Consider the following 27,221-nt stretch of genomic DNA (forward strand, 5'->3'; position numbering starts at 1 on the left):
ATGTTGAAAATGTACATTTTAACCGATGAGTTTGCAACATTTCACAAGAACAAATGAATTTAAAGCTGCAGTCCAACCCTCTTCACTGTTGGTTACCTCTCACAAGTTACAGAGTGGAAACAAACTATGTGGTCAGGTAGCTACCTGCCAAACAACACCAGCAGCAATGTGACAAAACAGACTGCTCTGAACTCTGTTATTTTCACTCTGACAGCCACCACGCCAACAGGAAGTGTTTGCTCCTGATATGAGGCCAGAGAGTGGGTTTGTGGCTCAGTGTTCTCGGTGCTGCTGTTGATCTGTGATAGTGTGATGTTGCGGAACTGTTTTGTTAAAACTAAATATACTCTGTAAACAAAAGTGTCTGGCAGAAAACATATTTCATCAATGGCAAATACACGAGTGCATACACTAACACAACCTTAACATTCACATAATGTACAGAGAGTGACAGTGTGACAGAGGACAGACAGAGAGAGAAAGAAAAGAAGAAACAAAGTGCTGTGACAACATCAAGGAAATCTGACAAGGAAACAAATAGCGAGCCAAAGAGTGGAGGCAAGAAATGGAGGGTGCTGCAGTGTGCTGCAAGAATAAATCGCAGCCCTGCCCAGAAAACACTGATCACCTGCGCTCTTACCTTGCCAGCCAGTGCTGGTATGTTCATGGAGTTGGTTGCAAAACCCATCCCAAATGCCATGGCTGACTCCACACCCAAGAACTTAGCCACAAGTTTCTCCATCTCCTCATGTCTGTCCAGGTTACCTGAGATACAGGATATCATCATATACACACAGCAATCAGAACCTCAAAGATCTATGCTTACATGGACTGCTTGGCCAATGTCAAAGGAATAGTTTAGTTTTTGGTTTTTTTTTGTTTGTTTGGTTTTTTTTTTACACTTTTTCACTTTCTTGCTGAGATATCACCAACATATCTATCCTTTCAATATTAAAAAGGTATACTGTGCAGATTCCCCCCCCCCCCCCCCCCCCCCCCAAAAAAAAAACAATGTATAAACTGATACAAAAGCAATCCCTCTCAATCATCACTTATGACCCACTGTAAGTCTGTGGTGTTGTACTTATTTGCAGAAACTCTCCCCTCTGCCTGTATTTTCTTATTTTCATACTCTGCTATCACTGGGATGTTTCTGGGTGTATGCCCCCCAGCCAATAACAGTGCACAAGTGTGGTCAGGGCCTACCAGGTGCCAGACCATAATCAGCAGGCATCTAGAAGGAAGCTACAAAAATTGTGGACGGTGGCGAAACAACACAAATATAGTGAAGCAAAACGCCATGCAGACAAAGCCCATTTCAAACTGAGAATGAATCTAGGGTTCGCTTTTACTTTCACTTTTGCTGGCGAGTGAATTTATAATGGTAACTAACAATTTCTGCATAGTATACCTTTAAGCTACAGCCAGCTAGGAGATGGTTAGCCTAGCTTACAGCTTGCCTGGCTCCACCCAAATTTCAAAATGCCTTCCAACACCTCCAAAGCTCTCTAACTAATATGTTGCATCTTGTGTGTTTAATACATACAAAAAACAATGTGCAAAAGTGACAACATTTGAGGGGTGTTACACGCTTGACTATCTCTTGGGCAGGTACAGTGACTTCCTGGAGTCTTGCCATCACTGCCAGGTTAGCAGGAGTTGCTTTTACACCTCAGATTTTGTATAAAGTAAACAAACAAGATATGATGTGTTAATAGTAGGGCTGTCAAAATTGCTCAAAAATGACGTTCGAATATTCCTTCAAAAAATAACTCATAGGTTCAAACCATTCGAATTTTTTTCTTTTCGCATTATGTCCACAAGAGGGCAAACTAATACAAGGAAACATACTTGTATATGTATTAATACAAGGAAACATAACTACTTGTAGGTATTTTTATTTCAACATAAACGTCTTTGAAAACATTTACATACCTACACATTAAAACACATAAAACAATTATCTATAACATTACGTTGTAAACGGCCGCGGACCTCTCGCTCGCCCCCCCTCTCTGACCCATCAGGCCACACCGCCCACGGAAGCACTGTGAATAGCCTCGAAGCGAAGCCAGTTTCCTTTCACCGCCCATGTTAACAGATTGTGTCATCCACACCGGCTGCGCCGCGCCACGCAGCTCCGTGGCCGGCTCGCGCCCTGCAGCGATCGTATCGGCGTCTGGTCTATTTTCTGCGTGAGCCACGAGTGAATGTGTCAAGCCGGGTGACGGAGACAACAGCTAGGAGCAGAACCGCTTGTCGACCAGCGTGGAGAAATGTGTGTCTCATGTAAACGGAAGTGCTCCGGCTCGCGCGAGAATTTCGGTGCGCTGCAATTTTTTTTCTCCACAATTGAATATCAATTTTCACATTCGAAGGTCCATTTTTTTTTTCAAATTCGAATTTAAATTCGAATTTAGAATATTCGTTGACAGCCCTAGTTAATAGTGAGCTTAAGCTGTGCTAGTTGCTGGATATGTTTATTTGCAGAGAGAGCCAGGCTAGCCTTTTCCCCCTGCTTACAGTCTTTATGCTAATCTAGGATAAGCTAGGCTAACCAGCTGCTGGCTGTAGCTTCATATTTAGCATACAGACATTAGAATGGTCTTGACCTTCTCAATTAACTCTGGGTAAGAAAGTTAAAACATACTTTGCAAAATGATAAACTATTTCTTTAAGTTACTGCTTCTGTAGCTAAAAACTGTATATCCTTCAAAGCAATCATCAAACTTTCATGAGATGTGACCTCATGAAGTCAATCTGTCTCTTAGAGCTAGGTTATATGTCATCTACTGTTTAGTGCATCATCTCAATAGATGTAAAACTGACTCCTGTTATGGAGCACACACACAACTGCACTCAACATCAAAATGTGGGCTTCTCTCTGTGTGGGGAGAGAAATGTCATTGGTTGTTCTCTATCAGTAAAAATCTGCTGACCATATGACCTGTTTCACCTCCTCCAGGGTGATCTGGATCTTATAAGACTCGCTCATACAGACTCTTGGACACACTGCTTTCAGATATTCAGCATTGTCCTGGATTTTTTTTTACAACTGAACTTAAAGTTTGAGATTTATCCAGAAAACAGATTTTAAACTGTTCCTATCTGATTTAAACACACTTTATCTGTGGATTGTTTATTTTTATTCATATTTTGTCCACATTTTAATTGCTTGCGTTATGACTTGTCTTTTTAAATCTGGCTATTTGTTATAGTTTTATTTCACATTTTGTTTAAACCAGATTTTTTTTTTGTACTTACTTGAAATAAATAGTTTCTTCCGGAGAAACCGGAAACCTTCCGGAGTTAAAAGGCTGAGGGAATAGTTTGACATTTGCTGAGGGTTAGATAAGAAATCTGACACCACTCCTGTATGCGTATGCTAAAAGTAGCTGGAGCCAGAAGCAGGTTAGCTTAGCTTAGTACAAAGACTGTAAATAGGGGAAATCAGCTAGCGTGGCTCTGTCCAAGTGTAATAAAATCAGCCAAATGCATTTCTGAGGCACCCCAATGTTGTGTCGTGCATTTAATTTAAAAAAACAACAGCGTTTGCTGTGTAGGAGTAAAACTACGTATTAAGGCCACTTTGAGAAGAAAATTGGAGATTTTATAACAAAATAAAAAAACAGGAATAAAGTTGTAATTTAATGAGTATTAATTTATGAGTTTAGTCACATAACATTACGGCTTTTTTCTTGTAAAGTTTTTGTAATATTACGACTTTTTTTCTTAAAATAGTATGACTTTATTCTCCTTCAACTAGAACTTTATTCTACTAATATTACAATATTTTTTTCCAAAAAAATTACAACTTTATTATCGTAATGTTATGACTTAACTCTCTATTATCTGAGAGATTTTTTTTCTTCAATGTGGTCCCAAGACTCCTCCGTACAGGAGAAATTAAACCAGGATATCAAATGATATTTGTGTTGCATTGTGTGCTTAGGTTGAATGCACCCACTGCACCACTAAACAAACTGGTCTGTGATGGCATCTTTACTGTGGTGAATTCATCCCTGCATTCCTGCTGTTCATCTCCAGTGATATCAAAGGTCGTGGGTGTATCTTTGTTTTGGTGTGTGTCCCTACCGATCTCCTGCCTGGTGCTTGCAACTCCGACGCCGTACTTCATGGTGACCTCGGCTGCAGACTCAGCACATGGACCCGTGTTCTCAGCGAAGCCGAGGTAATTATACGAGCCCAAGTTAATCACATCCGGCACGACCCGGCCTGTGTAACTGGAAGAGAGACAGAAGGAGATGAGGAAACAATCAATGGCAGGAAGCTAATGTGTTTTGCAAGTCTACTGGTACAGTTAATAATGACTGGTGCAGCTAATGAAATGCTAGATTGAGGTGAAGTGAAAAGCTTCACAGCATGACAGTCCTCTTTGTTTAACCTTTATAATACCGAGTGGCATCTGCCCTACTGTTTGATGCAGCTGTCCTTCAAACACGAGTGACAGGAGTCAAAATAAAAATGCTCGGTTGGAGGGATGTTCATGTCACTGACAGTACAGTATGTAACACAAGTTTCAAATTAAAAATGATTTAATGCGTTCACACTCTGTCATGTCAGTCACATATGAAGAATGAATAGATTAGTGCCCTATTTATCTGCAAAGAGATGTGTTTAAATTTGCAACTCAGGGTTTAGAGCAACGCCTGGCTTCATGGCACTTTACATAATGAAGGTCCAAATGTGTTCAATGTAGTTAGGTATAAAGATTTTAAATTTGGGAACCAGAGAACACTTGTATTTGGCTGGTACTCAGTATTGGCCAATACCCTGAGTCCACGTACTGGCAATGTTTCTCCTTATGGACTGCTTACCTGCCGCTTAAATGCAACTGGTCAATACTACTTGGACTACAAACGAAAACAAGAATGATTCCAATAGCAGAATATTGCCTACAGATTCTGCATACATATGCAGATATCTATTTATAAGTATTAGGATACTGGAAGTACTGGTAGTATTGGGAGAGATGCATACCCAAATTACTCGATAATAAAAGTCAAGTAAATTCAGTAAGCACTCTGAGTTCGGATTCACAAATGTAAACATCTGCTGGTCTTCTATGACAGTAAACTTTGGGGTACTGTACACTAGGGGTGGGATACTAAACCGATTTTAAACCTGTTGCAATATATTGAGTATTGAGATAAAATATATTGCGATATATTATGATTTATTGTGATTTATTACCTTTTTTAACTGCGAATTATGTCCCAGAAGGAAAGTTTGTCAACATCAATAGTTTTATTAAATAAAATTAATTAGTTACCTGAAAAAGCAACTGGTTATAGAATTCTAGTAGGCTACTTAAAGTTAATTTGTAATATTAATCATTTATATAATAAAAAAAATCAGATACTTGGTGTCTGTGTAACAAAAATATTGCAATAATATGTTGAATTGATTTTTTCCCCAACCCTTACAGGACACCTATACTGTTTTCACAGACATTCAGGCAGATGGTAGATGCCAGACAGGCAACACTTACTGGGTGGCACAGGAAAAACAAACAGTCCCATGGAATGGCAGGATGGTAAAACCAACACATATGATGATATGTTGCTACAGGGCAGGGTTGGAAATTACCAATGGCCACCTGCCAAATGCTGGTAAAATATACAAGTGGCTGCAAGATAAGCTTCACTTGCCAGGCAAAGAAATGATGGTAGTCTATTGGGTGGCTGATAAATTTTGGAATCCTCCAGCCATGGTGGCAGGTTGATAAAAAAGTTAATTTGCAAGCCCCGGTATATTATACATCTAAAGCTCAAGATGCACTTCCCTTTAGTGCCAGTTTCCTCTTTCATCCAGCTTAACAACATGGAATTGTAACTTGTCTGCTAGCAGGTTCGTAAGGTTCATAATTCTGCTCAGTTACATTGTAGATTAGTAACATTATCCAGTCTTTTTTTCTAATTAACACAATGTCTCACTTGTCTTGGTATTCATAGGAGAGAGGTCAGGCAATACTAATCCTTGACAGGGGCATTAACCATACAGCACACTTCCCTTTGTTACTCCTGCTCTGCCCCATGTGTCTGAATGCCTCGTGTTTACAGTCTTGAATGAAAGGTATGTCTTTCTCACTTAAAAGTCCAGTTGTAGTCATGGGAGGCTCGTTCCATCAGGTCCATTTTGGCCCCTGGTACGCTGCATATGGGCCTGTTCCAGTTGTCTCTTATACGCATGTAGAGGTTTCTGGTGTAAAAGTTCTCAAAATCCTGGTAGAGCGGCACAAAGTCCTACACATGGGTGGATAAAGAGAACATGATGAGGAGGAGTAGAAACGGGTGCATCAGCTGAGTGGCAAAAAATGTAGAAATGTCATTCTTGTTTTATGAGTATAAAACCAAACCAAATTTCAATGAACTTTAAAGACCTACATGCCATTCATGCATTTGGAAAGATTAAAGCCGGGGTGAGCAGTTTTATTTTGGTGTCATTAGGCAAAAATTCCATAATAACATTTGAATATGTTGTAATTCAAATGGTCTCAGAGAAAACTACACTTCTGCACCTCCTCTTGGCTCTGTTTTCAGGCTTTAAAAATTTTGACCCATGATGGGAGACTTTGGCCAATCACAGGTCATTTCAGGAAGAGGGCGTTCCTATTAGCTGTTCTACAAATGCAGATGCACGTCCCTTCAGATGGTGAAAGCCTGATTCAATGGTGGAAAATCTTGCAGAGAAAGTTGCTATTCCAGCATTGGCAACAACTACCTACACTGCAAAGCAACCCAAAAAAGTAGACAGACTTATCAAAAAGAGGGTCTGACAATAAACAAAACATGTGTCAATATCAGTAAAGTATTTCACAGATGGAGAGAAAATGTTGCTAATAGTTTGTCCTTCTGCTAACTGGAGCCAAAGGCTCATGGCTGCAGCTTCAAGTTTACGTTTATGTTGCTAACATTACCATGTCTCCCACCTCACTCCCCACTGCTACAGACAACGTCGCTGGGAGGAGAGCGGGCAGCAGCCCCGAAAACTGACCCCAATTAGTGAATTCAGCCAACACAAACCCCAGCTCCTGGGGATTTGGACAACCCCGCCTTCTTGCCAGATTAACAAACTTTCTGTTGCTGCCATTACACAGTTTAGGCCCGTGACTGCAGCTGGCCATCAAACCACAGCGACACCTAGTACTGGGGGGTTTTCACTGAACAATTTTTAGCTGCTACAGCCACCAGCTGAAGGTCCATTCTTGAGCTGCTGCCTGCTCTCTTTGTGGCTTGATGGCCACGTCTTGTCTTATTTGTGGTCTGATAAACAGAGAGAGAAAGGGGGGCGAAAAGGGCCTTGGCAAATGTGCTGTAGGCAAGTCAACAATAAAACAAGATTAAATAAATCAATCAATGTATGGGAAACACTGGATGACTGTATGAAGTGTGTACACATGCTGTGATAATCTGGTGGGAGGGGCTTAGGACAAAGAGGCAAGAAGAGAACTGCAAAGGCGTGTGCATTTTCAAATTCTGCTTTTTTTTTTCCATTTTCCAGGTTTCTATTCCTATCCCAGCTTTAACTCGAGGGAATTCAATCCCTAGAAATAATCTCTAAATTTCAATATATGACTCAGGAAGTTCATTTTCCTTGGTTCTTAGAGGAAACGTCCGCGGGGTATCCTTGGGGTGATTTAATGACTTCCTCACGTCTATCCCACGAGCTTCCTTTCCTCAACATAACCAAATACTTAAAAACAATGGGCCTCACTATCAAAAGTTACATAACAGGTTGAAAACAATCTCAGTGGTCAAGGACATGTTCCAAATGTGCTGATAACGCCACCATTAGCTGTGAATTAACAAAAATGCAATCTTAAGTGCACATTCCACTGAATTGTGAAGAAAAGCCATGACAACTTATTGGGAACATTTTAAATATTATACAAGACTCAGTGAGTCTGCGTATGATAAACCAGGAACACTAAATCCTGTCTGAACTGCTGAATGTTTCAGCAAATACACAAAGACTTTTCTTGCAATCTATTTCCTGTTTGTAATACTGTGGTTGACAAGATTACCTCTAACGATATGAGGATTTGTTTACCAAATGTATGCTTCTTCTCCATACACCAAGGTTGAAATATGAGAACCCATTGCTTCTAGTGTTGTGAAGCATTGTGGTGTGCAAATATCACTTTGGTTCAGTTTGGTTAACAAACAACAAACAGATCAAGTCTAATTTTCCATTTGTTATCTCTATTGTTTCTACAGGAACGAGGCAAATGCCCAGTCACCAGGCAACAAGTGCTCAAATCAATTCCAGTCAACACTTGAAACCCATCTGGCCTTCTTTTCCTCAACAGCAATTATCCTCACAGTGTTGTCACTGTGCAACCAAAACAATCGTAACATCCCAGTCATTATAGTATAGGCAAAGTATGCTGACTGCAATGCATGTGTCTGCTGTTAGAAACCATAACAGCATGTTGCTCATTACAGACAAACTGTTTCTAAGATACAGGGTAGGGCTGGGTATTGTTTTAATATTTACCATACTAGTACCCTTAAAGTGATACTGATACCAAAGAGTATTTCATTTGATTGCGTTTTTTTCTTGGAGCAGAAGCATTCTGTTGTGTAAAATGCCAGCAGACACCACAGGTGAGTAGTGCAGCATATTTTTGAACATTTGCAGCAGTGGGTCAGTCACACCTTACATTAAATTGAAGCATGCTTGTGGTCATTGGCTGTGAGCAAAATCATAACCATTCTTGTCTAAAGCACAAAAAGGATCAAATGCAGGTATCTTCTGACTGGAGGAGTTTTGATACTACTTGGTACTGGTTTATTCCAGTTGACACCTTAAAAAAGCATTGAGTACAGATACCCAGCCCTAAAACAGGGTGTAAACTAGAATTATTGCCTTGCAGTTGTATGCATCCACGTACCAGTCAAGTCTACAGTTTACATCCATGTCTGGTGGACACCCCAGATTAGTGTCACCAATTCAGTACGTCACCAAATGTCTCCTCTTCTGTTCCTGAGTTATGACACCGAATAACGGCCAGGGAAACATTTTGAGAACATAGTGATGTCACAGTGATTCAACCTTTGACCATCTGGATATAAAATGTCACAACTTTTTTGAAATTTTATTCTATGAGACATTTCTGTGAAATTTTGTCATAATTAGTGTATGAATTCTTGAGTTGTGGCCAAAACATGTTTTGTGAGGTCACAGTGACCTTGACCTTTGACCATCAAATTCTAATCAGTTCATCCTTGAGTACAAGCCAACATTTGTGCCAAATTTGAGTTAATTACCTCAAGGTCTTCTTGTGATATCGCGTTCATAAGAATGAAATTGATGAGGTCACAGACAGTGACCTTGACCTCTGACCACCAAATTCTAATCAGTTCATCCTTGAGTACAAGCCAACATTTGTGCCAAATTTGAGTTAATTTCCTCAAGGTCTTCTTGTGATATCGCGTTCATAAGAATGAAATTGATGAGGTCACAGACAGTGACCTTGACCTCTGACCACCAAATTCTAATCAGTTCATCCTTGAGTACAAGCCAACATTTGTGCCAAATTTGAGTTAATTTCCTCAAGGTCTTCTTGTGATATCGCGTTCATAAGAATGAAATTGATGAGGTCACAGACAGTGACCTTGACCTTTGACCACCCAATTCTAATCAGTTCATGGTTGAGTCCAAGTTGACAGTTGTGCCAAATTTGAAAATATTCCCTCAAAGCGTTCTTGAGATATTGTGTTCAGAAGAATGGGAGGGATGTATATACGGACGTACAGACAACCTGAAAACATAATACCTCCAGCCACAGCTATCGCCAGCACGGAGGCATCAAACCACGACCACTGTCACAGCCGGATGTGTTAATAGATAAATACAACACCATATTGTGTCTGCGGCTTCTCTCACCCTCTGTTCCTCCTTCTCCCTGGCGATGTGACACCTTTCGATCTTCCAGTGACGCAGAAAGTCTCGGAGGTAGCCGAAGATGGTCAGGATGCCGTAGCCCATATAGGTGAGCACTGCCACCAGCATCGGCGTCTCCTCAAAGGACTCAAGAAAGGGTCGGATGTACAGGCCACCATGATGTGATGCTGCGTGGACCTGGGAAACGTGGAAACCAAAACATCATATTAAATGACAAGGACAAACCTTTGGCAAATGGACATGGGGAGTTTTCATCTGATTTGGCCAGGTGTCATCTAATTTTCTGAAAAATAATAGTGTCATTCAGTGCATATTATTATTTCTTTATATTTTGGCTACAACAATATACTTTATATGTTGAAACATGTAAACTGTGGATATCACATGTTAAAACCCAAAATGTTTACAGCTGAAAAGCTTAAAAATATACACAATCTTTGAAGTCTTTCAAATCAGCAAAAACAAAATGTAAAGATAATTTATTAATATATTTTTTGGAACCTTAGTCTGTATATTCTTGCATGTAAACACTGTAATCTGTTTGCTGTCAGGTTCAGTAAATAGTTCAAGGGCAGTTTCATGTACACCAAGTTACAAAGAGAAAAAAAGCCATTGTCAAACACAGCAGGAAAAGCACACAAGTTAACACTGTCTCCATGTTTACAAGTCTAGCCTGTAAGAAATTGCACTCATGCCTTGGCTGGAATAAAGTTTCACGTTTGGAATACCATTGATATAAATGCACGTCTGACTTCCTGTGACTCCCTCTCCTTTTGTCCTAACGAGAAAAAAACAAAACAGTTTATCTTTTGTTATACTTGGCCGAGGTCTCTGTAACTCACTTAAAGGCGACTTCTATGAAGTCAAATTGGAAGTGGGGGGAAGATGTGAAAGTATTAGCTCTGCTGCAACTGTACACCAGCTGTACAGGAAAGAAAACACTGGGTGACAAATGCCAGAGAGGAGGATTTGACTGCCAAATAAGGGAAGGGCTGCTTGTGTTGAATCTGTGTACTTGGAACTAAGCGACCCACTATGCATTAATAAGCTTTACATGCATATAAAGAAAAGTCAACATGTTTCCCAGACAGAAACTCACCACTCACACACGTTATGTAATTTTGCCTTCCCATCATGCGAGTTTCAGTGCTCATGGCTATTAGGCACTACATGTGACCGGTCATGCCTCTTTCTCAAATACCTTACAGAGCAGCAACGCTGACATCTGCATGAACCGTAATCAGCTGAGGTCCAGTCACCAGGCACTCAGTTTTTTTAGCTGTCCCAGCTCAGTTTATTAAAACAGGAAGAACAGAATGTTTCACCAGCAAAAGGTCAGGTGGTGACAATAACCTGTCAACAGTGTGTTTCTATCTTTATTTTTCTTTTACATCTCAAACTAGAATTGGTTTTGAAAAATGTCTCTTTGCTAAATGTTAAACCACCAACTAAGTCGCCAGTTATTAGCATCTTCCTAGCTGCCACTGGACATCAATATGGTGTCAGAAAACATTGGACTTTTACATCAGATGTTCAATTTTGGTTGGAATGAAAATCTGGTTGATGATATTTTAAATGTCTAATGATGTTAGAATTTCACATTGAGTGGACATTAATATTATGATGTTTTGCAGACGTTCGGTTTTGTTCTTCATACCTTACTACTGAATGTCTTTATTTTACGTCAAGATGATGTTTGGACGATGTTTGGACGATGTTGGAGTTTGGTTATTTAAGAACACAACCTAAACCAACAAAATTTCAATGTCATCTATCGTCAGTATTCTTCATCCAATTGAAGTTACCTGACATCACAACCCAAATTCAATAAAATATCAATGTATAATAACGTTGGTGGCCAACTGGGTTACTTTGTGTTTTCTGGTGATTGTGCAACCAAATTCCTTTAAAAAAAAAAAACCCTACACACACACACACACACACACACACACACACACACACACACACGTCTGAAGACAATTTAAAAAAATGTTTCTACATTTTTCATTTTAATTAGCAGTGCAAAATTCAGACCAAACACCTCTCTATCACAACATATCCGTGAGTCTGAATGCTCGTGTGTGTGTGTGTGTGTGTGTGTGTGTGTGTGACAGCATGTCATCACATTGTCTGAGGGGATCTGTTAATTGGGACAATTACAGAGGGCACACCCGAGAGTGGAAATTTCATTAGCCTTTTAGGAAAAAGCTGTTTCGCAGCATGCATGCAGTCTCAGTGGACAGCTCTAACTAAACAGGTGCACTGGCTCAGTGTCTCCTTAATCACTAACACTTCATAACTCATAACACTTCAGTGTTTCTTTTAGTTATAAAGGGAGTTACCCACTTCAGGAAAATGGAATTTTTCCAAACTCCTGCAGCCAAATATGTGCCACTCCTGAGACTGCAGGCAAAAAACACACCCTGAAATGAGCCGTAATGTAACAGAATTTCATAGTTTGATTTGAGACCAAAAGGAGTTGCCAGTCTGCACAATTAAGTATAAACAAAAAAACGCACTCCACCTCCCTTAAGACTAACACACAAGACTAAGACTTAAGACTAACCTTAACCCTCAACTGATAAGGATGCATCCAGGCAGAAACATGTGACCTGTCCAAGGTTAGTAAGTGCATCATTTGATATTTCATGATTTCAAGCCTTTTTGAAATTGTTATGAGTTACATCATCCCCAGTTTGAGTAATCAAATCAAATGGTGCTACAGCTAGATCTCTTCTTAAATTCGGCATACTTATTATGCACTGAACAGTGTTAGAATTTGGTGAAATGTCAACTTTCAAAGTTGTCACCCGCCCTTTTTTAAACAACCCCCTCCTATTAAACAGCTAAGGGGGCGGTGGAGCGCAGTATTCATAAAATTGAGATATTAATATATTCAGATATTTTTTGGTGAAAATATGATTGTGCCGAATTAAGCAGCGTTCCGTGAAGATTCAGAGACAGCTTTTGATTAATGTTTTGGGGAAGTGTATAACATTAAAAATCAGCGAAAACTCTTTAAAGTAGAGTATTTTTAACGGAGTTTGGTGTTTACTCTGTTCTCGTGAGAAGCTCGATGACAACTGTCAGATAATCAGCAGCATGACTCGGTCAGTATGAAAGCTGTTACCGTGTCACCTCCTAATCACGCACGAGCTAATGAAAATGACAGCAGTGACAGTATCGACCGGGTGTTTCCGGGTCCACATAGCAACCTTCATAGATGCTTCCCCGACTTCACCAGCCTCTCCTCTCCCGTCCCATCCCGGGCCTCACCTCCTCCTCCTCGGGGTGGCAGTGGTGCTTGGGCTGCCGCTCATGGCAGCTGTGGAGGCTCTTCACCAAGCCGTTTCTGTCCAGCTTCAGTCCGTTCTTCACACGCTGACACACATCCCCGTTGGCTGGCTTGGTCGCGGGGCTCTCGGTCATTGCTGGCCAACGATTGTGGAGCCGCGACGGTAACTTGCATGTAGGAACACGGCGCCTGCCTGCGGTGCAAGGCGGTGACAGTATCCGAGCTGGGAACGTTTACAACCACACTACAAACTCTCTCACACACTCAACACACACATTACAACACGCACACATATAACACGCACTCCGTGGAACCTGAAAATCCAAACACCGAATACCGGAAATCAACGCCCATATATAATATCGGAGCATGCAGGAGGGGGCGGGGCCACGCGGTTGACATGTACGGAGGGCGTGGCTTGGACATGAACTTGATTCACACTTGAATAGTTTATGATGTTTATTGCACTTTAAAGTGGGAAGAAATAAACAATGAGGCGGTGTTTTGTTGGATATCTTTAAAAAAGCTCCACAAATATTAAGATGATTGAATAATTAAGGGCATCACATACTGAAAAAATGTCTTGAGATTCTTGATGTTTGAGAATAGTCCACATTTTCATATTGTCTTTTAAATGTTACAATTTTGTAAAAATTCTCAGCTGTGACCCTTACGGACTAAAGGAATATGAATAACTTACAGAGTAACTGAGGAATGGACACATAATTTGAGTGACTGCCACCTTGGGAATATGCCTGTTTTCAAAGAAGGACTGTCATTAAATTGAAAACTGTGCCATTGGCTATATACGCCCTTGAAAAATGCAAACCCATCTCCATCATGCTTTTCTTTATTTTTTTGTATAGCATATATAATTAAAGTATATGCTTATTATAAATAAATTATAATAAACTATTAAATTGTTAAATCAAATTAATAATTTCTCATTTTCATTGGTATTTTTTGTGATATACACACATGCAATGATGATTGCTAGGTAATACATATGTTAAAGTTATCCAATGTCAAGTCTCTGATCATGTGAAGAGACAATATGTGCACGATAGCGTACACTATCTGTCATAATAGCATGCACTGGGGCCCATCATACCATAAAGCTCTGATTAATAGCCCGGCTTTTATTTGCTTAAATCACTGAAATCAATGGGCCTATATTTGAAACCGGCGTCTATATGGGACAGGCCTTTAATTCCTTTCACACAAAAATGTTGCTCAGCAAAGATGGGAAATATAATACAATACAATACTGGTTTGTTTAAACCAGTATGAATATTTCTTGTTTAAAATTAGGCTTCAGATAATATATCTCTTATGAATCATTAATTTGATCTAGCTCTGACAGACAGCTCATCACAGAGAGAGAGATACAGCACTCGAGGATTACAGCACCCAGCATACCGACACAACACCATTTTATCCTGTTAAAACAATACTCACAACTTGGATTAATTTCTATGAAAAACCCTTTTGATTCTTTTGATCTGAGGACCCTTACGGACTAAAGGAATATGAATAACTTACAGAGTAATTGAGGAATGGACACATAATTTGAGGTAGCCAACAACCCGGTTTAATACATCCAAAGAACTTCCATAAAAAAAATGAACTGCCTGGCAACCAGACCAGGCCCCTAATTGAGACAGGCCTTTATTTGTCAAAATGTGTAGCTACACTGGGCTAGTAAAATGGACTGGGCCTTTGATTGAAGTTTTACGGTAACTACTTTACACCACTGCCTCTAACACATCATAAAACATGGTAATACAAACTTACATGAATATATTTATATTCAATAATATTTAGGTGAAATCAGATCAAGTTTTATAATCACCTGTACTACTGTAATTCTCTTTTTACCTGTTTAAACCCCCTCTCAGTCTCACAATTGCAGCTTACATGGAACTCAGCAAACAATCAACTAAATCTGGAAGGTTCTGTCACATCAGTCCAATTTTAGCACCACTGCACTGGTTGCCCATTACTTTTAGAATACATTTTAAAGAAGCTTTAATATCTTACAGCACAGCTGGGCCATCATATCACTGGTTTTCCACAAACTTCCTGCAGTTATTGTGTTCACTCTTTGGGTTGATTGTAAAGTTATCAATCATTCTGTACTGTTGTTGTTGCTATGCTTTGAATATAATATAAAATATCCATAAAATATGTCACTTTAGCAGATGTCACCAGTTTACTCAATTTTAGAAAAGTGGTCCCTTAAGGAAAGTTTTGTCTCTCAGATTTATATAGGTTACATAGAGAACGTTTCTTCCTCAGAGACTCACCTCTGTGCACTGCCAGACCAGAATCTTAAACTGAGGTTAAATTAACCTTTATAAAGAAAAACAAAACAAAACCAACAACCCATTGTCCTTGTCATGATTTTACACTCCAGTCATAGCAGAGGTCTTAATTTCTTGGGAAAAATCAGAGTTTAGCTGCTCCCTCTAGTGGTTTGAGGTTGTAAGGACACCAAAATGGGACAAACTGGGATTCATTGCTGTAGTCTGTAGCTGGATTGAAGACCTCCATAGCACAAGGGTGAAGTGATGAAGGAAATAGTGGAGCTAAATTCACAGGGTCGCAACATGGTGAGGTCAACCCAAAAGCCTGGACATTTTCATTTGCTTTTATCAGCAGTTTTGAAATGTTTTGCAATTAACATCATCATCACTGTTACTGTTGGTTGAATGAACAGTTGATAAACTGTTTTTCGTAACTGTATCGAGAGTTTGCTAAACCTCCCTAAAATGAAATTTCTAACACAAACATCACACATCTGTGTAAGTAGCCTAAATCCCACAATTTAAAGATACTTTAAAGATACAATTTTTCTTAAGTAAAAACTTGTGCTTTAAGATCAGTTTACTAGTGTTTTGATAAGTTTTACTTGTATAAGCAGGCTACAACCATTGCTGACCCAAATAAATTCAGTATCTTAGACTGAATTGTTATTAAACATTACTCCCTCCATTAAGATCTTTGCTCAGAGTATAATGAAGACCTAAAAAACTGTGACAGAAATAATGATGTATAATGTTATCAAACCTTGAAAGCTTGACACAGTAATTACAGTGTGTTGAGAAAAGAGGGCTGAAGTATGCTGAAATATTTCAAACCTTAATTACTTACAAGGAATCTCAGATAGTTCAGCACGCATGTTTGGTTCAGAACCTTGTATTACCATCGCAGTGGCAGCCCTAGCACATTTGGTGCCCTGGGCGACCTTGGAACCCCCACCCCCCTAAAGAAAAAAAAAAATGCAGCTCAGCAGTTAAAGCACTTCCTGTTAATTACCAAAATGCAACCTAACAAAAATACTAAGAAAAAAATATGTGCTAATTTGCTTAAGTAATATGTTGTACATGTGTTGTAATAATCATATAAATCAATAATCAATAAAAAAGAATTAGGCTACATATTAACTAGTTCAGAAGAATAAACAACAAGAATACACAATAATATATGACATTGTAAAATGATAATAAAAAATAACTTTCTAAATTGAACTAGTGGTGCACCGATTTTGGAATTCTGGGCTGCTGCTGATACCAATGTCTAAAATAACAATTTTAACATAGGCCAAAAGCGATTTTGTTTTTTGTTATTTATTCTTCTTTTGTACCAAGGAAACACTGAAATCTACACTATTAAAAATAAATATACAGTTCAACATGAACAGTACACTATCTTTGAATGAGCACAAAAATTCAGTGATACACATTTCTGAAACAACCTTTAACATAACCTTTTTTCACATAAAAAAAACATCTTTAAAAAAATAAGCAAAAAGCCTTTTCACTGTATGTGATAGGCTACATCATAATTCCCTCTCTAATGTCTGCTTTATAGTGCTGTGGAAACATCAACAAATTTCTCCTTCAAACAGCTGGATTTATTCAAGTTTCTCACCAAATGCTACATTTTACAATTGTAACTTTTACTGAATAGAACTTGAACGCGTCACAATGTAAATCAATGCAACCTCCGTGAGCTGTTTGTTGTGGCTACCGGCTGGTTAGAGGTAATGACAACTAGCTCTCCACCTGCTGATTTCATGTTCCTTCCCTCCACATCCACTCCTCTCAGTGGTGTAGTGGTAGTTGAGTGGGCACCAGAGACATTTTGTCGGTTTGACATGATAACGGTACTGTACGTCGTATTTCAGGGGTCACATGACATCAGATAATCCCGCCCATCTCCCTCAGAGAGCAGGTGAAGTGTAAGGAGCTGGGGAGGGGAGCCGGGGGCGGCAGGAACCCGGAAGAAAGGCTTCTCTATTATTAAGTAGGATTTACTATGTAGTTATGTTGTTGTGGCCTTATTCAATATTTCAAAAATAATAGCGGTAATAGTAGCCTATTAGTTAAAAATACTAAAGGATAACCTTTTTTTTCCACCCCCTTTTGTGGCGCCCCCTATGGATGGTCCTCTACCACGGGCACTGTTGCCATGGCGTCACAGGTTCGCTGTCACTAACGTGGATCACAAGCCAGTTAAACAAGATGGGGAAACAAGACAAATATCGACTTCTGTGCAACAAATACACCTATTTATACCACAGGTAAGAGATAAGAGACATAATGATAATAATAATAATGATAATGACACAGAGACATTTAGTCACTGTTAGGATCAGAGGTAGAAAAAGTAGCCTAATACTCCAATCTTTACTTAAGTAAAGTAGCAATACTACAATGTAAAAATACGCTGTTACAAGTAAAAGTCCTGCATTTTAACTCTTCTTCGAGTAAAAATACAAAAGTATAAGCATACTTAAAGAAACAAAAGTAAAAGTTCTCCAGCAGAACGGCCCTTTTCAGAATCATATTTATATTGTTGTATTATTATAATTGATGCATTCATGTGTTCATCACTTTAATGTTGCAGCTGGTAAAGGTGGTGGAGCTTGTTTAGTGACTTTACACATTGCTGGGTGCATCAACCTGTAATAACGCATCATAAGTTACTAGTTACTAGTAATTTCCAAACTAACCCCTAACTGAAGCTATCAGATAAATGTATCTGGGTAAAAAGGACAATACTTACCACTGTAATGTAGCAAAGCAGAAGTATAAGTTATCATAAAATGGAAATACTCCAGTGAAGTACAAGTACCTCAAAATTGTCCTTATCTACAGTACTTGAGTCAACACTTAGTTACATTCCTGGTTATAATAAATCATTGCTGTTGTGCTGAGTCAAAAACATGCATGATGGTGAATATCTGGCTAACTTTCTGCCAATACATCTTAAAGAAATGAAGAGACGTGGTCCAGACTGGTGTGTTTTCCCTGACTTATATAGGCCATGATGAGACCTCCTGTGGTTCTCTTTTATTTCCTCCTCATCCTGAGTGAAGGCCTTGCAGCAAACAGCAAACCCCACAGGAGTGTTTCCTTCCAAGGTAAGGCATTGAATGTAGATGTACCAGCCCAGCCGCCAGAATGAAATGTTGCCATTGTATGTATCTGCAAACCACAGATATGTGACATTTATAAGGTTCACACATATGGCTTGCAGGGGCGGATTGTCAGACAATGGGCCCCTGGGCACAGATCTGTAAGGGCCCTCCTGCCTCTCTGACATAGAAGCAAGACACACACGTTTTATAGTTGTTCAGCCTTGTTGTGTGTCGTTGTTTTGCCTGTCTTTGTAGTCATAATGTGTGTCTTTGAGGCAATGCAGTGACTTTTTTCCCCATTTTGTAGTTATTTTGTGTCTCTTTGCTGTTCTTTTGCATGTCTTTGTGGTCATTTTAAATCTCCTGTCGGTCAGTATGTGTTTATTTGAGTGACATGTTACAGGTGAGGGCCAAGGGTCCCCCTTTATACTTTGTGCTCCTTGGCCCGTTCAGTAATCTTTCTATGATGACATAGTTCAGATTATATATTAGCTGAGTTTCCCATTAGGTGGCGTGACACCATACCACCGTTCAAAACCAACAAAAGCAAGTATTTTTTAATGACGGGTCGGGATATTTCCAGCTGTGTTTGTGGCGGCTAAGTTGTGTATTTGAAGGCAGAACACAGTGTTTTCCTAAAGCTAGTGGTTTTGTGCCTAAACTTAACCATATGTTACCACAGTGTTATCACAACGTAAAATTGAAAATCATAACATAAAGAAAAGTAATATTTCAACATATTCTTTACATAATAAATGTACAAATTTAACATATCCATGGTCTGCAGAAACATACAGTGCCAACATTTATTTGGCAGTTGGGTTGGATGAACATTTAGACTACAGATGGCACTTTGAGGAAAATAATGAGACTGTATCATTACATCAACAGTAGACTGTGCACAGTCTTTACATACAGCATGCAGCATCAGCCAAAAACACTACAAAGACAGTATGAAAAAATCCCACTGGATAACTGGACATGAAAATGCATTGATTTGGAGAGTAACCTCCAGCTTCTTGTCGTTTGTCTGCTTCAGACATAAACTTGAAACAGTTCAAAGAGCCTGGTTTTGGCAGCTTGAGCTCTTTGATGATAAGAGAGGATGTCGGCCAGCTTGTCGTCGGAGCCAGAGGGAAAGTGCTCACCCTCAGCTTGGATGACATCACCAAAAAGACAAGTGAGGTAAGATTTTGTTTGGGCTGACTGACTGGGCTGCTGTACCTGACACACTGAAAAAGAAGCTTTCCTCATTTAGGTGAATGAGTAACAATGAATTGAATTTTCACATGCTCAAACACATATAGAGGAAGATTTTCCAGTAAACAACATATAACACATACTTTGAAATATAATACATATTCAGTTTTTGGTGTGAAAATAAGCCATCAGAATGATTTGCGAATATCTTCAGAATCCTTTATATCCCCACTGACAGTGTCAGTTGCTCATCCCTAACTATCTTTCTTCCAGGCCAAATGGATGGTCAGTTCAGCAGACAGATCCCTTTGTCAAAGGAAGGGAAAGGACACTAAGGTATAGTGAATTATTAGTGAATGTCATCAGTTATTAGTGCAAGTTTACCATCAGACACAGCTCACAGTATAAAGTTTCATTCATGTTAATCACATTTATTCTTCCAACAGGAATGTGATAACTTCATCCGGACTCTACACACAATGGACGATGGTAAAATGCTGGTGTGTGGGACGAACGCTTTCAACCCTACATGTGACTACATGGTAAGTCACTTTATTTAAGTCTACAGAGATACCAAATACTGTATTTCTAAAGACAGCTGCTGTCCCAATCACAGAAAGCATTTTAGCAGGTAGAGGCAGCTTTTTGTTATTGTTTTTAATTAGAATTAAGCTTTTGCTCACTGTTTTTGCGGTGCTATGTACCTCGCATTTCTCTGTTAAAAGCCCCTGGCATTTTTGCCAGAGTGCTCTGAACTCCATGAGTTGAAAAAACTTCAACTCAGAACAGAAAAGCACCATGTCATCTCTGTTTTTTTTTAATTGTCCAGTCGGATGATTTTAGAGGCCGGCCTTTTGTGGTAGTCATGAAAACAAGTTTAAGGTTGGTAAACAGTGGAAGAGAAACTGCAGTTTGGTTGCGGTTGCTGGATACCCAGAGCTATACAGCCCAACGATAGACAGCAGGTTGTCAAACTGCACCAGTGTCATCCTAAAATATGCCTGGCTCCTGGACCAACAGGTGGTACTCCCTGTGATTCACCCTCTCTTTAAGGGTCTCTGATACCGGGTACCAACACAGATCTCCATTTTCCTGTGCCCAACAGACTATTTACTGACAGCCCCTCACCATCAACCAGATCTGCAGCAAGTACCCTCTGCCTGCCCATTTTAGGAACTAGCTACTAGTTAGCATTTTTTTCCAGTGGCATTCAATTTGAAAAAATAAATAAATAAATGAATAAGGCAGTGAGGTGCGCCACACTTTTTGCAACTTCATAACACTTTCTTTGTGATTGGGGCCTAATCCTCTCCCTCTGATAAGAAACTCAACTCATACATGTCACTTTAGAAACGTAGATATGATACGTATGAAACGTACAAATGTAAAAGACTGGAAACAGATTTTACACTCATGGATTAAACAAACAAGAAATAAAGTGTTAACTAAGGAGCTTTACAGGTGCTAGTAAGTGGATATTGTTACCATTGGAAAAAGCCAGGCTAACTATTTCCCACCTGTTTGGACTCTTTGTGCTAAGCTAAGATAAACTAAGCTAAGATAACCATCCGTTGGCTTTAGCGTCATATTTAACATACAGATGTCAGAGTGGTTTCAGTCTTCTTATCCAACTCTTGACAGGAAAGCGTATAAGAACATTTCCCAACATGTTTCATTTTTTAAAATGGAACTGATGGATTACTTGAGCACCTCATACATGAATGTTTCCATCAACAGACTTTCACAAATGGAAAACTGTCTCTGGAAGGAAAAAAGCAGGTGGGCAGGGGGAAAGTTCCCTTTGACCCTTACCAACACTTTGCTTCCCTTATGGATGGTGAGTACACCTTTCTTAGCACTTTATTTCTTTATGTCTGTTTCGTCATGGCTACTCTCCTTAGATGGATATCTGCCTGCAAAAGTTGAATCAGAAAAAATAAAGCATGGTTAGTAGTTTTGACAACAATAATGACTCACCATTTTTTCTTCTGCACTTGACAGGAAACACTTTGTACTCTGCCGCTTCCGCCAACTTTCTGGGCACAGAACTGGTGTTTCAGAGACATGGACCGAACCCTCTCAAGACTGAAATGAAACACTCCTGGTTCAACGGTAAGCTGCTCTTACCTGAACACTTGTATAGTAACATAATTATCGAACGTAAGTTGCAATAAGACAGATGGATGAATTTTAAAAATATATTCTGAATGTTTTGGTTTCAGAGCCTACCATGATTTCCTTAAGCCTCGCTGAAGCAAGCAAAAACAGTGAGGGCGGTGAAGACGACAATGTATTCTTGTTCTTCACTGAGAACGCTGTAGAGGAACGTCACAGCAACATCCAGGTGTCAAGGATTGCCCGTATGTGTAAGGTATGTCTCTGAAGTAATCTGATACAGAGACTTAAAACTCCCGCACTAGCTTAACATAACGAGTGTAAAACAGGCAAATGCTATCAATATGTGTTGTTTTAGAGTGACTTGGGGGGCAGAAGGACCCTGCAGAGAAAGTGGACTTCTTTCTTGAAGGCCCGTTTGGACTGTCCATTTGGCGATGCTGGCTCATCAGCCCTAGTCCAGGATGCTTTCCTTCTCCAAAACCAAAATAACTGGAGGGACAGCATCTTTTATGCCACCTTCACCTCCAACTCGTAAGTTGAGTGTATCCACAGTACATACCTCAGTGCTTTGGATGTACATAGCTGATCACTATTATAACATAGAAATTATTTAAAGAATCTATATGAAGAAGTTATACATTAAGTAGGAATAGAAATAACGGGAAATTGTTTTTGTATCTGTCACAGGGAGTCTTTGGGTCCTTGCAGCCGGTCTGCTGTCTGTGCATACAAGCTTTCAGACATCAGCCTGGTGTTCAGCGGAAGGTTTTTGACTGAAAGGGATACTGGGAGCTGGGATACATACACAGGAGAGGAGCCGTTCCCTCACCCTGGTTCAGTAAGTATCAAATCAAGGACAATTTGGGGAGTCCTTTGGTGCACTTCATTTTGGTTGGCATGAACGCCGGATGGTGACTGGTCTTGGAACACTATCAGGCAAACTCTGGAGCAGGAAGTGTACCATTTTATGTGTCAGGTCATTGTTTAAAAAACATTTTCCTATTTTGATGAACTAGAAGCCTCTTTGTGCATTTGCTACCAAAATGTCAAGTGGCAGGGGACAAATCGTGGTACGATCTCATCGGAGCCAACAGTCTTCTGCAGGGCTGTATCCATCACAGAATTATGTCAGTCAAATCAGATTTGATTGTTCACTACAAATATTCGACTACTTGTTCCTTTTTTTTTCCATATAGAGTTTAAGAGTTTGAACAGGGACCAATGGGACATTCAGTGTGACAGTGACACTCACATAATAAAGTAAACAAGCTAACTGTGCTAATGACACACCAGAAATGTGCAGCAACATTTTTTGCACTAGATATCAAAGAAAAGCCAGGGACTGTGTTGTATTAAATTGCTGTGAGCTGTAAAATCACCACTTCTAAGAAGAAGGCAGAAGAAGCTGCCTCTGTGTCTGCAGCTGCCTGTACCAAAGAGCAGTGTAACAGCGAGGAATGCTTACTCAGCAGCTAAATATGGGGACTGAAACTGCACATTGACCGAAGAAAAAAAGAAAAAAAAAGGCTGCTTGGCTTGAAGACATCTCAGTCAACTGAGGGGTCTCTGACTGATGATTCAAATCTCTTTCAAGGGGTAGCCCTAGTCTTCTGTGATAAGACCTTCTAACGGCAGAGCCTCTTTCTTGAAATGCCTGCGTTATAAATTCTTTATTACCTTACAAGACATTTATATGTGCATCTTTTAAAGTCTGATATGCGTACAACATGAACATGAACAAAACCTGATGGTGCTCCATGATTTTTGATATCCAGGTACAAAATGGGAGTGGTTTGTTTTCCTTTTATCCACCAACTGTATAATTGGATAACATTTCCACCACGTGGCTTTTGATTACAATTTCTGGACCATTTGAGGTTTGCCTTTGAGAATGCAAAGCAGACGAGCTGGAAAATTAAAACAATGTATCATCCTTGCATTGGATCGATTGAGGAACTGAACCTCTACGTGTGAGCACATCCTTAAAGAACACATCATTATTAGGGATATTATTACTATTGTTTCATCAAAAGAAACATTTAGATGCCGCTCTTATTCATCATTTAAATCTCATTTGATATCATTCAATCTGTTTCTGTCTTGTTTTCGTAGTGCATTAACGATGAACTGCGGGCTGAAGGTGTGATGACCTCTCTGGACCTCCCTGACAAAACCCTGCTGTTTGTGAAGAACCACCCTCTGATGGAGGGGGTGGTCACACCGATAGCTGGCAAGCCTCTGCTGGTCCGCACAGGGACACTGTTTTCCAATATTGTTGTGGACCAGGTCACATCACTGGATGGACGACAGCATCAAGTTATGTTTATTGGCACAGGTATGCAACTAACTTTTACGCCAAAAACATACCTGAGATGTGTTGCCAGATGTACTCCACGTTGGATTAATCCTTCTCCCGCAGATTCTGGTTGGCTGCAGAAGGCTGTGAAGTTTGATGGTGAGGACGGCCGCATCATTGAGGAGCTGCAGCTGTTTCAAACTCCTCAGCCTGTCAGTTTTCTCCAGCTCTCCTCCAAAACAGTAAGACTCAAGTCACTAGTGTTTTTTTTTCCAATTCAGATCCAATGTGGTAAATTACCCTGATCCATCAAGAGTTTAGTTTTATTTCTTACTTGATCTTTTGGGTGTTGTAATTCAAAGGGAGGCAGCTCTAATCTCTGTTTTGAACTCTGTTTCTAAAGAACCAGCTGTACAGTGGTGCCAATGACATTGCTGTCCAAGTTGATATAAGGGACTGCAGTCGCTACACATCATGCGATGACTGCCTTCTTGCCAGAGACCCATACTGTGGCTGGGACAAGATCAGAGGCCAGTGTGCATCAGTTGCTGGCATGTTACTTGGATCTATGTAAGTCAAATCTCTTAAGATCTTTACTTTCAAGAATGTGTTTTTAACATCAGTAATTCTGTGTTGGGAGCTTCAAACTTGAAAGAGGTGATTTTGTTCTTGCAGGATTCAGAGTTTGGCTGATGGAGACATCCAGATGTGCCCAATCTCTGAGTGTAAGTTCAGCATTCAGTATGTGCTCATACTGTAAACATAATATGTTTGAAATTAGGAGAGCTGAAAACACAACAATCATATGGCTTATTCTTCATCTCCAGGCATTAAAGGAATACTTCACCCCCCAAAATCATCATTTGTATATTAATTACTCACACTGTTACGTTGCATCTGGGGAAAAAACTTTGTCTCAAATGACTCCATGATAAACAAAGAATACAAAGAGAAGTCTTGATGAATTGAAGTAAATGGGGTCCATGCTTACAACAGCAAAGCTACATCAAAACATTTGTTTACAAACTCTTGCAAAACTCCTGTAGCCTAATCTAAATCTCATTTATCCAGTCGTATGCTCAGTATTTTCCGAACGCATGTATTTTAATCAGACCATACTTTTTAAAACACTTTCATATACAGTACGAGTAGCACGCCCTGAATGTGCCTGGGCAGAGTGTGCATTTGTTCTGTGCACACGTCACTAGTATTTTAAATTTTAAAAGTATTTCACAGCTGGTAAGATGGTCTTTTCATTAAAAAGGGGTTGTCTATAAATTTTTAAAAACATTTTATGTGAGAAATAGACAACATGGTAACAGAGTCTTGGTTCATTTTTAATCAGCACTGCTTAGCTTTACCGTTTTATCTCAGTAACTTCAGCCCAGCACTTACTTTCTGTTCATAAACTCTCACAATACACCTAAACTGTGCACTAAAATATGTATCTGAAGACATTTTAAGAGAGAAATTGGCAATACAGTAACACAATCTTGGTTTATATTTGATCAGCACTGCCTAGTTTTGAGCTGGGAGAAGAGCAGGGAGATCTGGGCTCTGGTCAAAAATATTAACCATAGTTAATTCACACATACTATTCACATTGTCATGGTTCAAACCTGGTTGAAAATTGGTAAAATATTTCTATAATAAATGGTGAGGTTTTAGCAAAGTTGCACGTGTTTGGGAAGTACTGAACATACGACTGAATAAAGGAGACTTGGATTATACTGTATGAGTTGTGTGGGAGTTTGTGAACAGATGCTTTGATATAGTTTTGCTGTGGTTAAACATGCCCCCCCCCCTTACTTCAGTTCATCAAGAATTTTGCCCATTTTTGAATTCTTTGCTCACTGTGTAAGCATACGAGAAAAACAACTCTGTCTTTGAGTGTAATAAAGTAAAAACAGAATCTATGTTACATTACGTAATGTAGTACTGAGAGATGAATATTAAAAGAATCTTAGAAATTAAACAAGTCTGAATGTGTGTGGACGTTTGATATCTTCCTCAGTGAAAAAGAAACCTGCTGTCATCCACCTCATCACTGGGACAGCGCAGTTCCTCCCATGTTCTCCTGAGACAAACCTCCCGATCAGCTGGCGCTTCTCTGACAGCATCCTCCTTCCTGCTCCCCGTCACACTGTACTCAGCCAGGGCCTCATCATCACACCCTCCTCTTCTGATTCTGGCATTTACACCTGTGAGACAGTGGAGACAGTAAAGGGTAGAGTGCACCGTAAAACTGTGGTCCAATACGTTGTCCAGGTTCAGGACACTAATACTCTTATCAGGACAATGAAGGCAGTCGTGATCACTCTGGCTGCTCTCAGCTGTTTGCTGATACTACTCATATGCAGCACCCTCGTGCTAAAGGCAAAAAAGTAAAATCACATAGGCTGTGGCAACGAAAACAGTAACAACAATCATATGATCACTGTGAGGCCTCTCTGTCACTATGAGCGGACTATGGATCGATGCATGGAGCAAGGGCTGGTTCCCTGTGACCAGACAGGACAGCAGAGTATGGAGACTGTAAATGCTATGTCTGTACTCATTCTCCCAGAAGGCACTGTACCCTACAATAAGTGGCTGAAGAGGAGGTGGAGGAAGTCAACAACAATGGCTGCACACTTATTAAGATCAGAGTGATTCCCCTCTTGTATTGTATTGCATGTATGTTTCAATAAAACATAAAACTAATTTCAAAGGTAAGTGATTATTGAGACTGCAGCCTCAGAGGAACACATTATATTATAGTAATAAAGTGCCAAGTGATCTTTTGTTTTTTTTGCTGTTGACTGATAGAGATGGATGGACCTGTTGAGGCATGGACACAGGACATCTGGGGGGCATCCTGTGCTGTCTGGCACCCGGATGTTGGTGATGGATCCTTTGAGTCCTGTGGGTTGTGAGGTGGGGTACAAGTATGTCCCACAGACACTCGATCAGATTGG

General features: G+C 39.8%; 2 protein-coding genes across 2 annotated transcripts in view; one reads left to right on the forward strand and one right to left on the reverse strand.

Moving 5' to 3' along the window:
- Positions 1-13,568, reverse strand: part of LOC117266983 (serine palmitoyltransferase 2-like) — a 37,276-nt gene extending 23,708 nt beyond the window's left edge. Inside the window, exons 1-5 of the mRNA XM_033642510.2 lie at positions 13,207-13,568; positions 9,913-10,107; positions 6,112-6,266; positions 4,096-4,244; positions 641-765 (exon numbers count right to left, since the gene is read on the reverse strand). Of these exons, the coding sequence (XP_033498401.2) occupies positions 641-765; positions 4,096-4,244; positions 6,112-6,266; positions 9,913-10,107; positions 13,207-13,359 (777 nt within the window). The 5' untranslated portion in view covers positions 13,360-13,568. The remainder of the gene's footprint in view (positions 1-640; positions 766-4,095; positions 4,245-6,111; positions 6,267-9,912; positions 10,108-13,206) is intronic.
- Positions 12,325-26,934, forward strand: LOC117267253 (semaphorin-4E-like). Its single transcript, XM_078174908.1, has 16 exons — positions 12,325-12,551; positions 17,711-17,810; positions 18,554-18,653; positions 19,690-19,835; positions 20,124-20,186; positions 20,297-20,392; positions 21,588-21,687; positions 21,852-21,962; positions 22,073-22,221; positions 22,324-22,499; positions 22,656-22,806; positions 24,081-24,303; positions 24,388-24,506; positions 24,668-24,834; positions 24,940-24,989; positions 26,279-26,934. Exons 3-16 carry the CDS (start codon positions 18,557-18,559, stop codon positions 26,650-26,652), a joined length of 2,022 nt encoding a protein of 673 aa, XP_078031034.1. The 5' UTR covers positions 12,325-12,551; positions 17,711-17,810; positions 18,554-18,556; the 3' UTR covers positions 26,653-26,934.
- Positions 26,935-27,221: the final 287 nt, after the last annotated feature.

Source organism: Epinephelus lanceolatus, chromosome 15 (assembly GCF_041903045.1).
Source record: "Epinephelus lanceolatus isolate andai-2023 chromosome 15, ASM4190304v1, whole genome shotgun sequence".
NCBI classification, from domain to species: Eukaryota; Metazoa; Chordata; class Actinopteri; order Perciformes; family Serranidae; genus Epinephelus; species Epinephelus lanceolatus.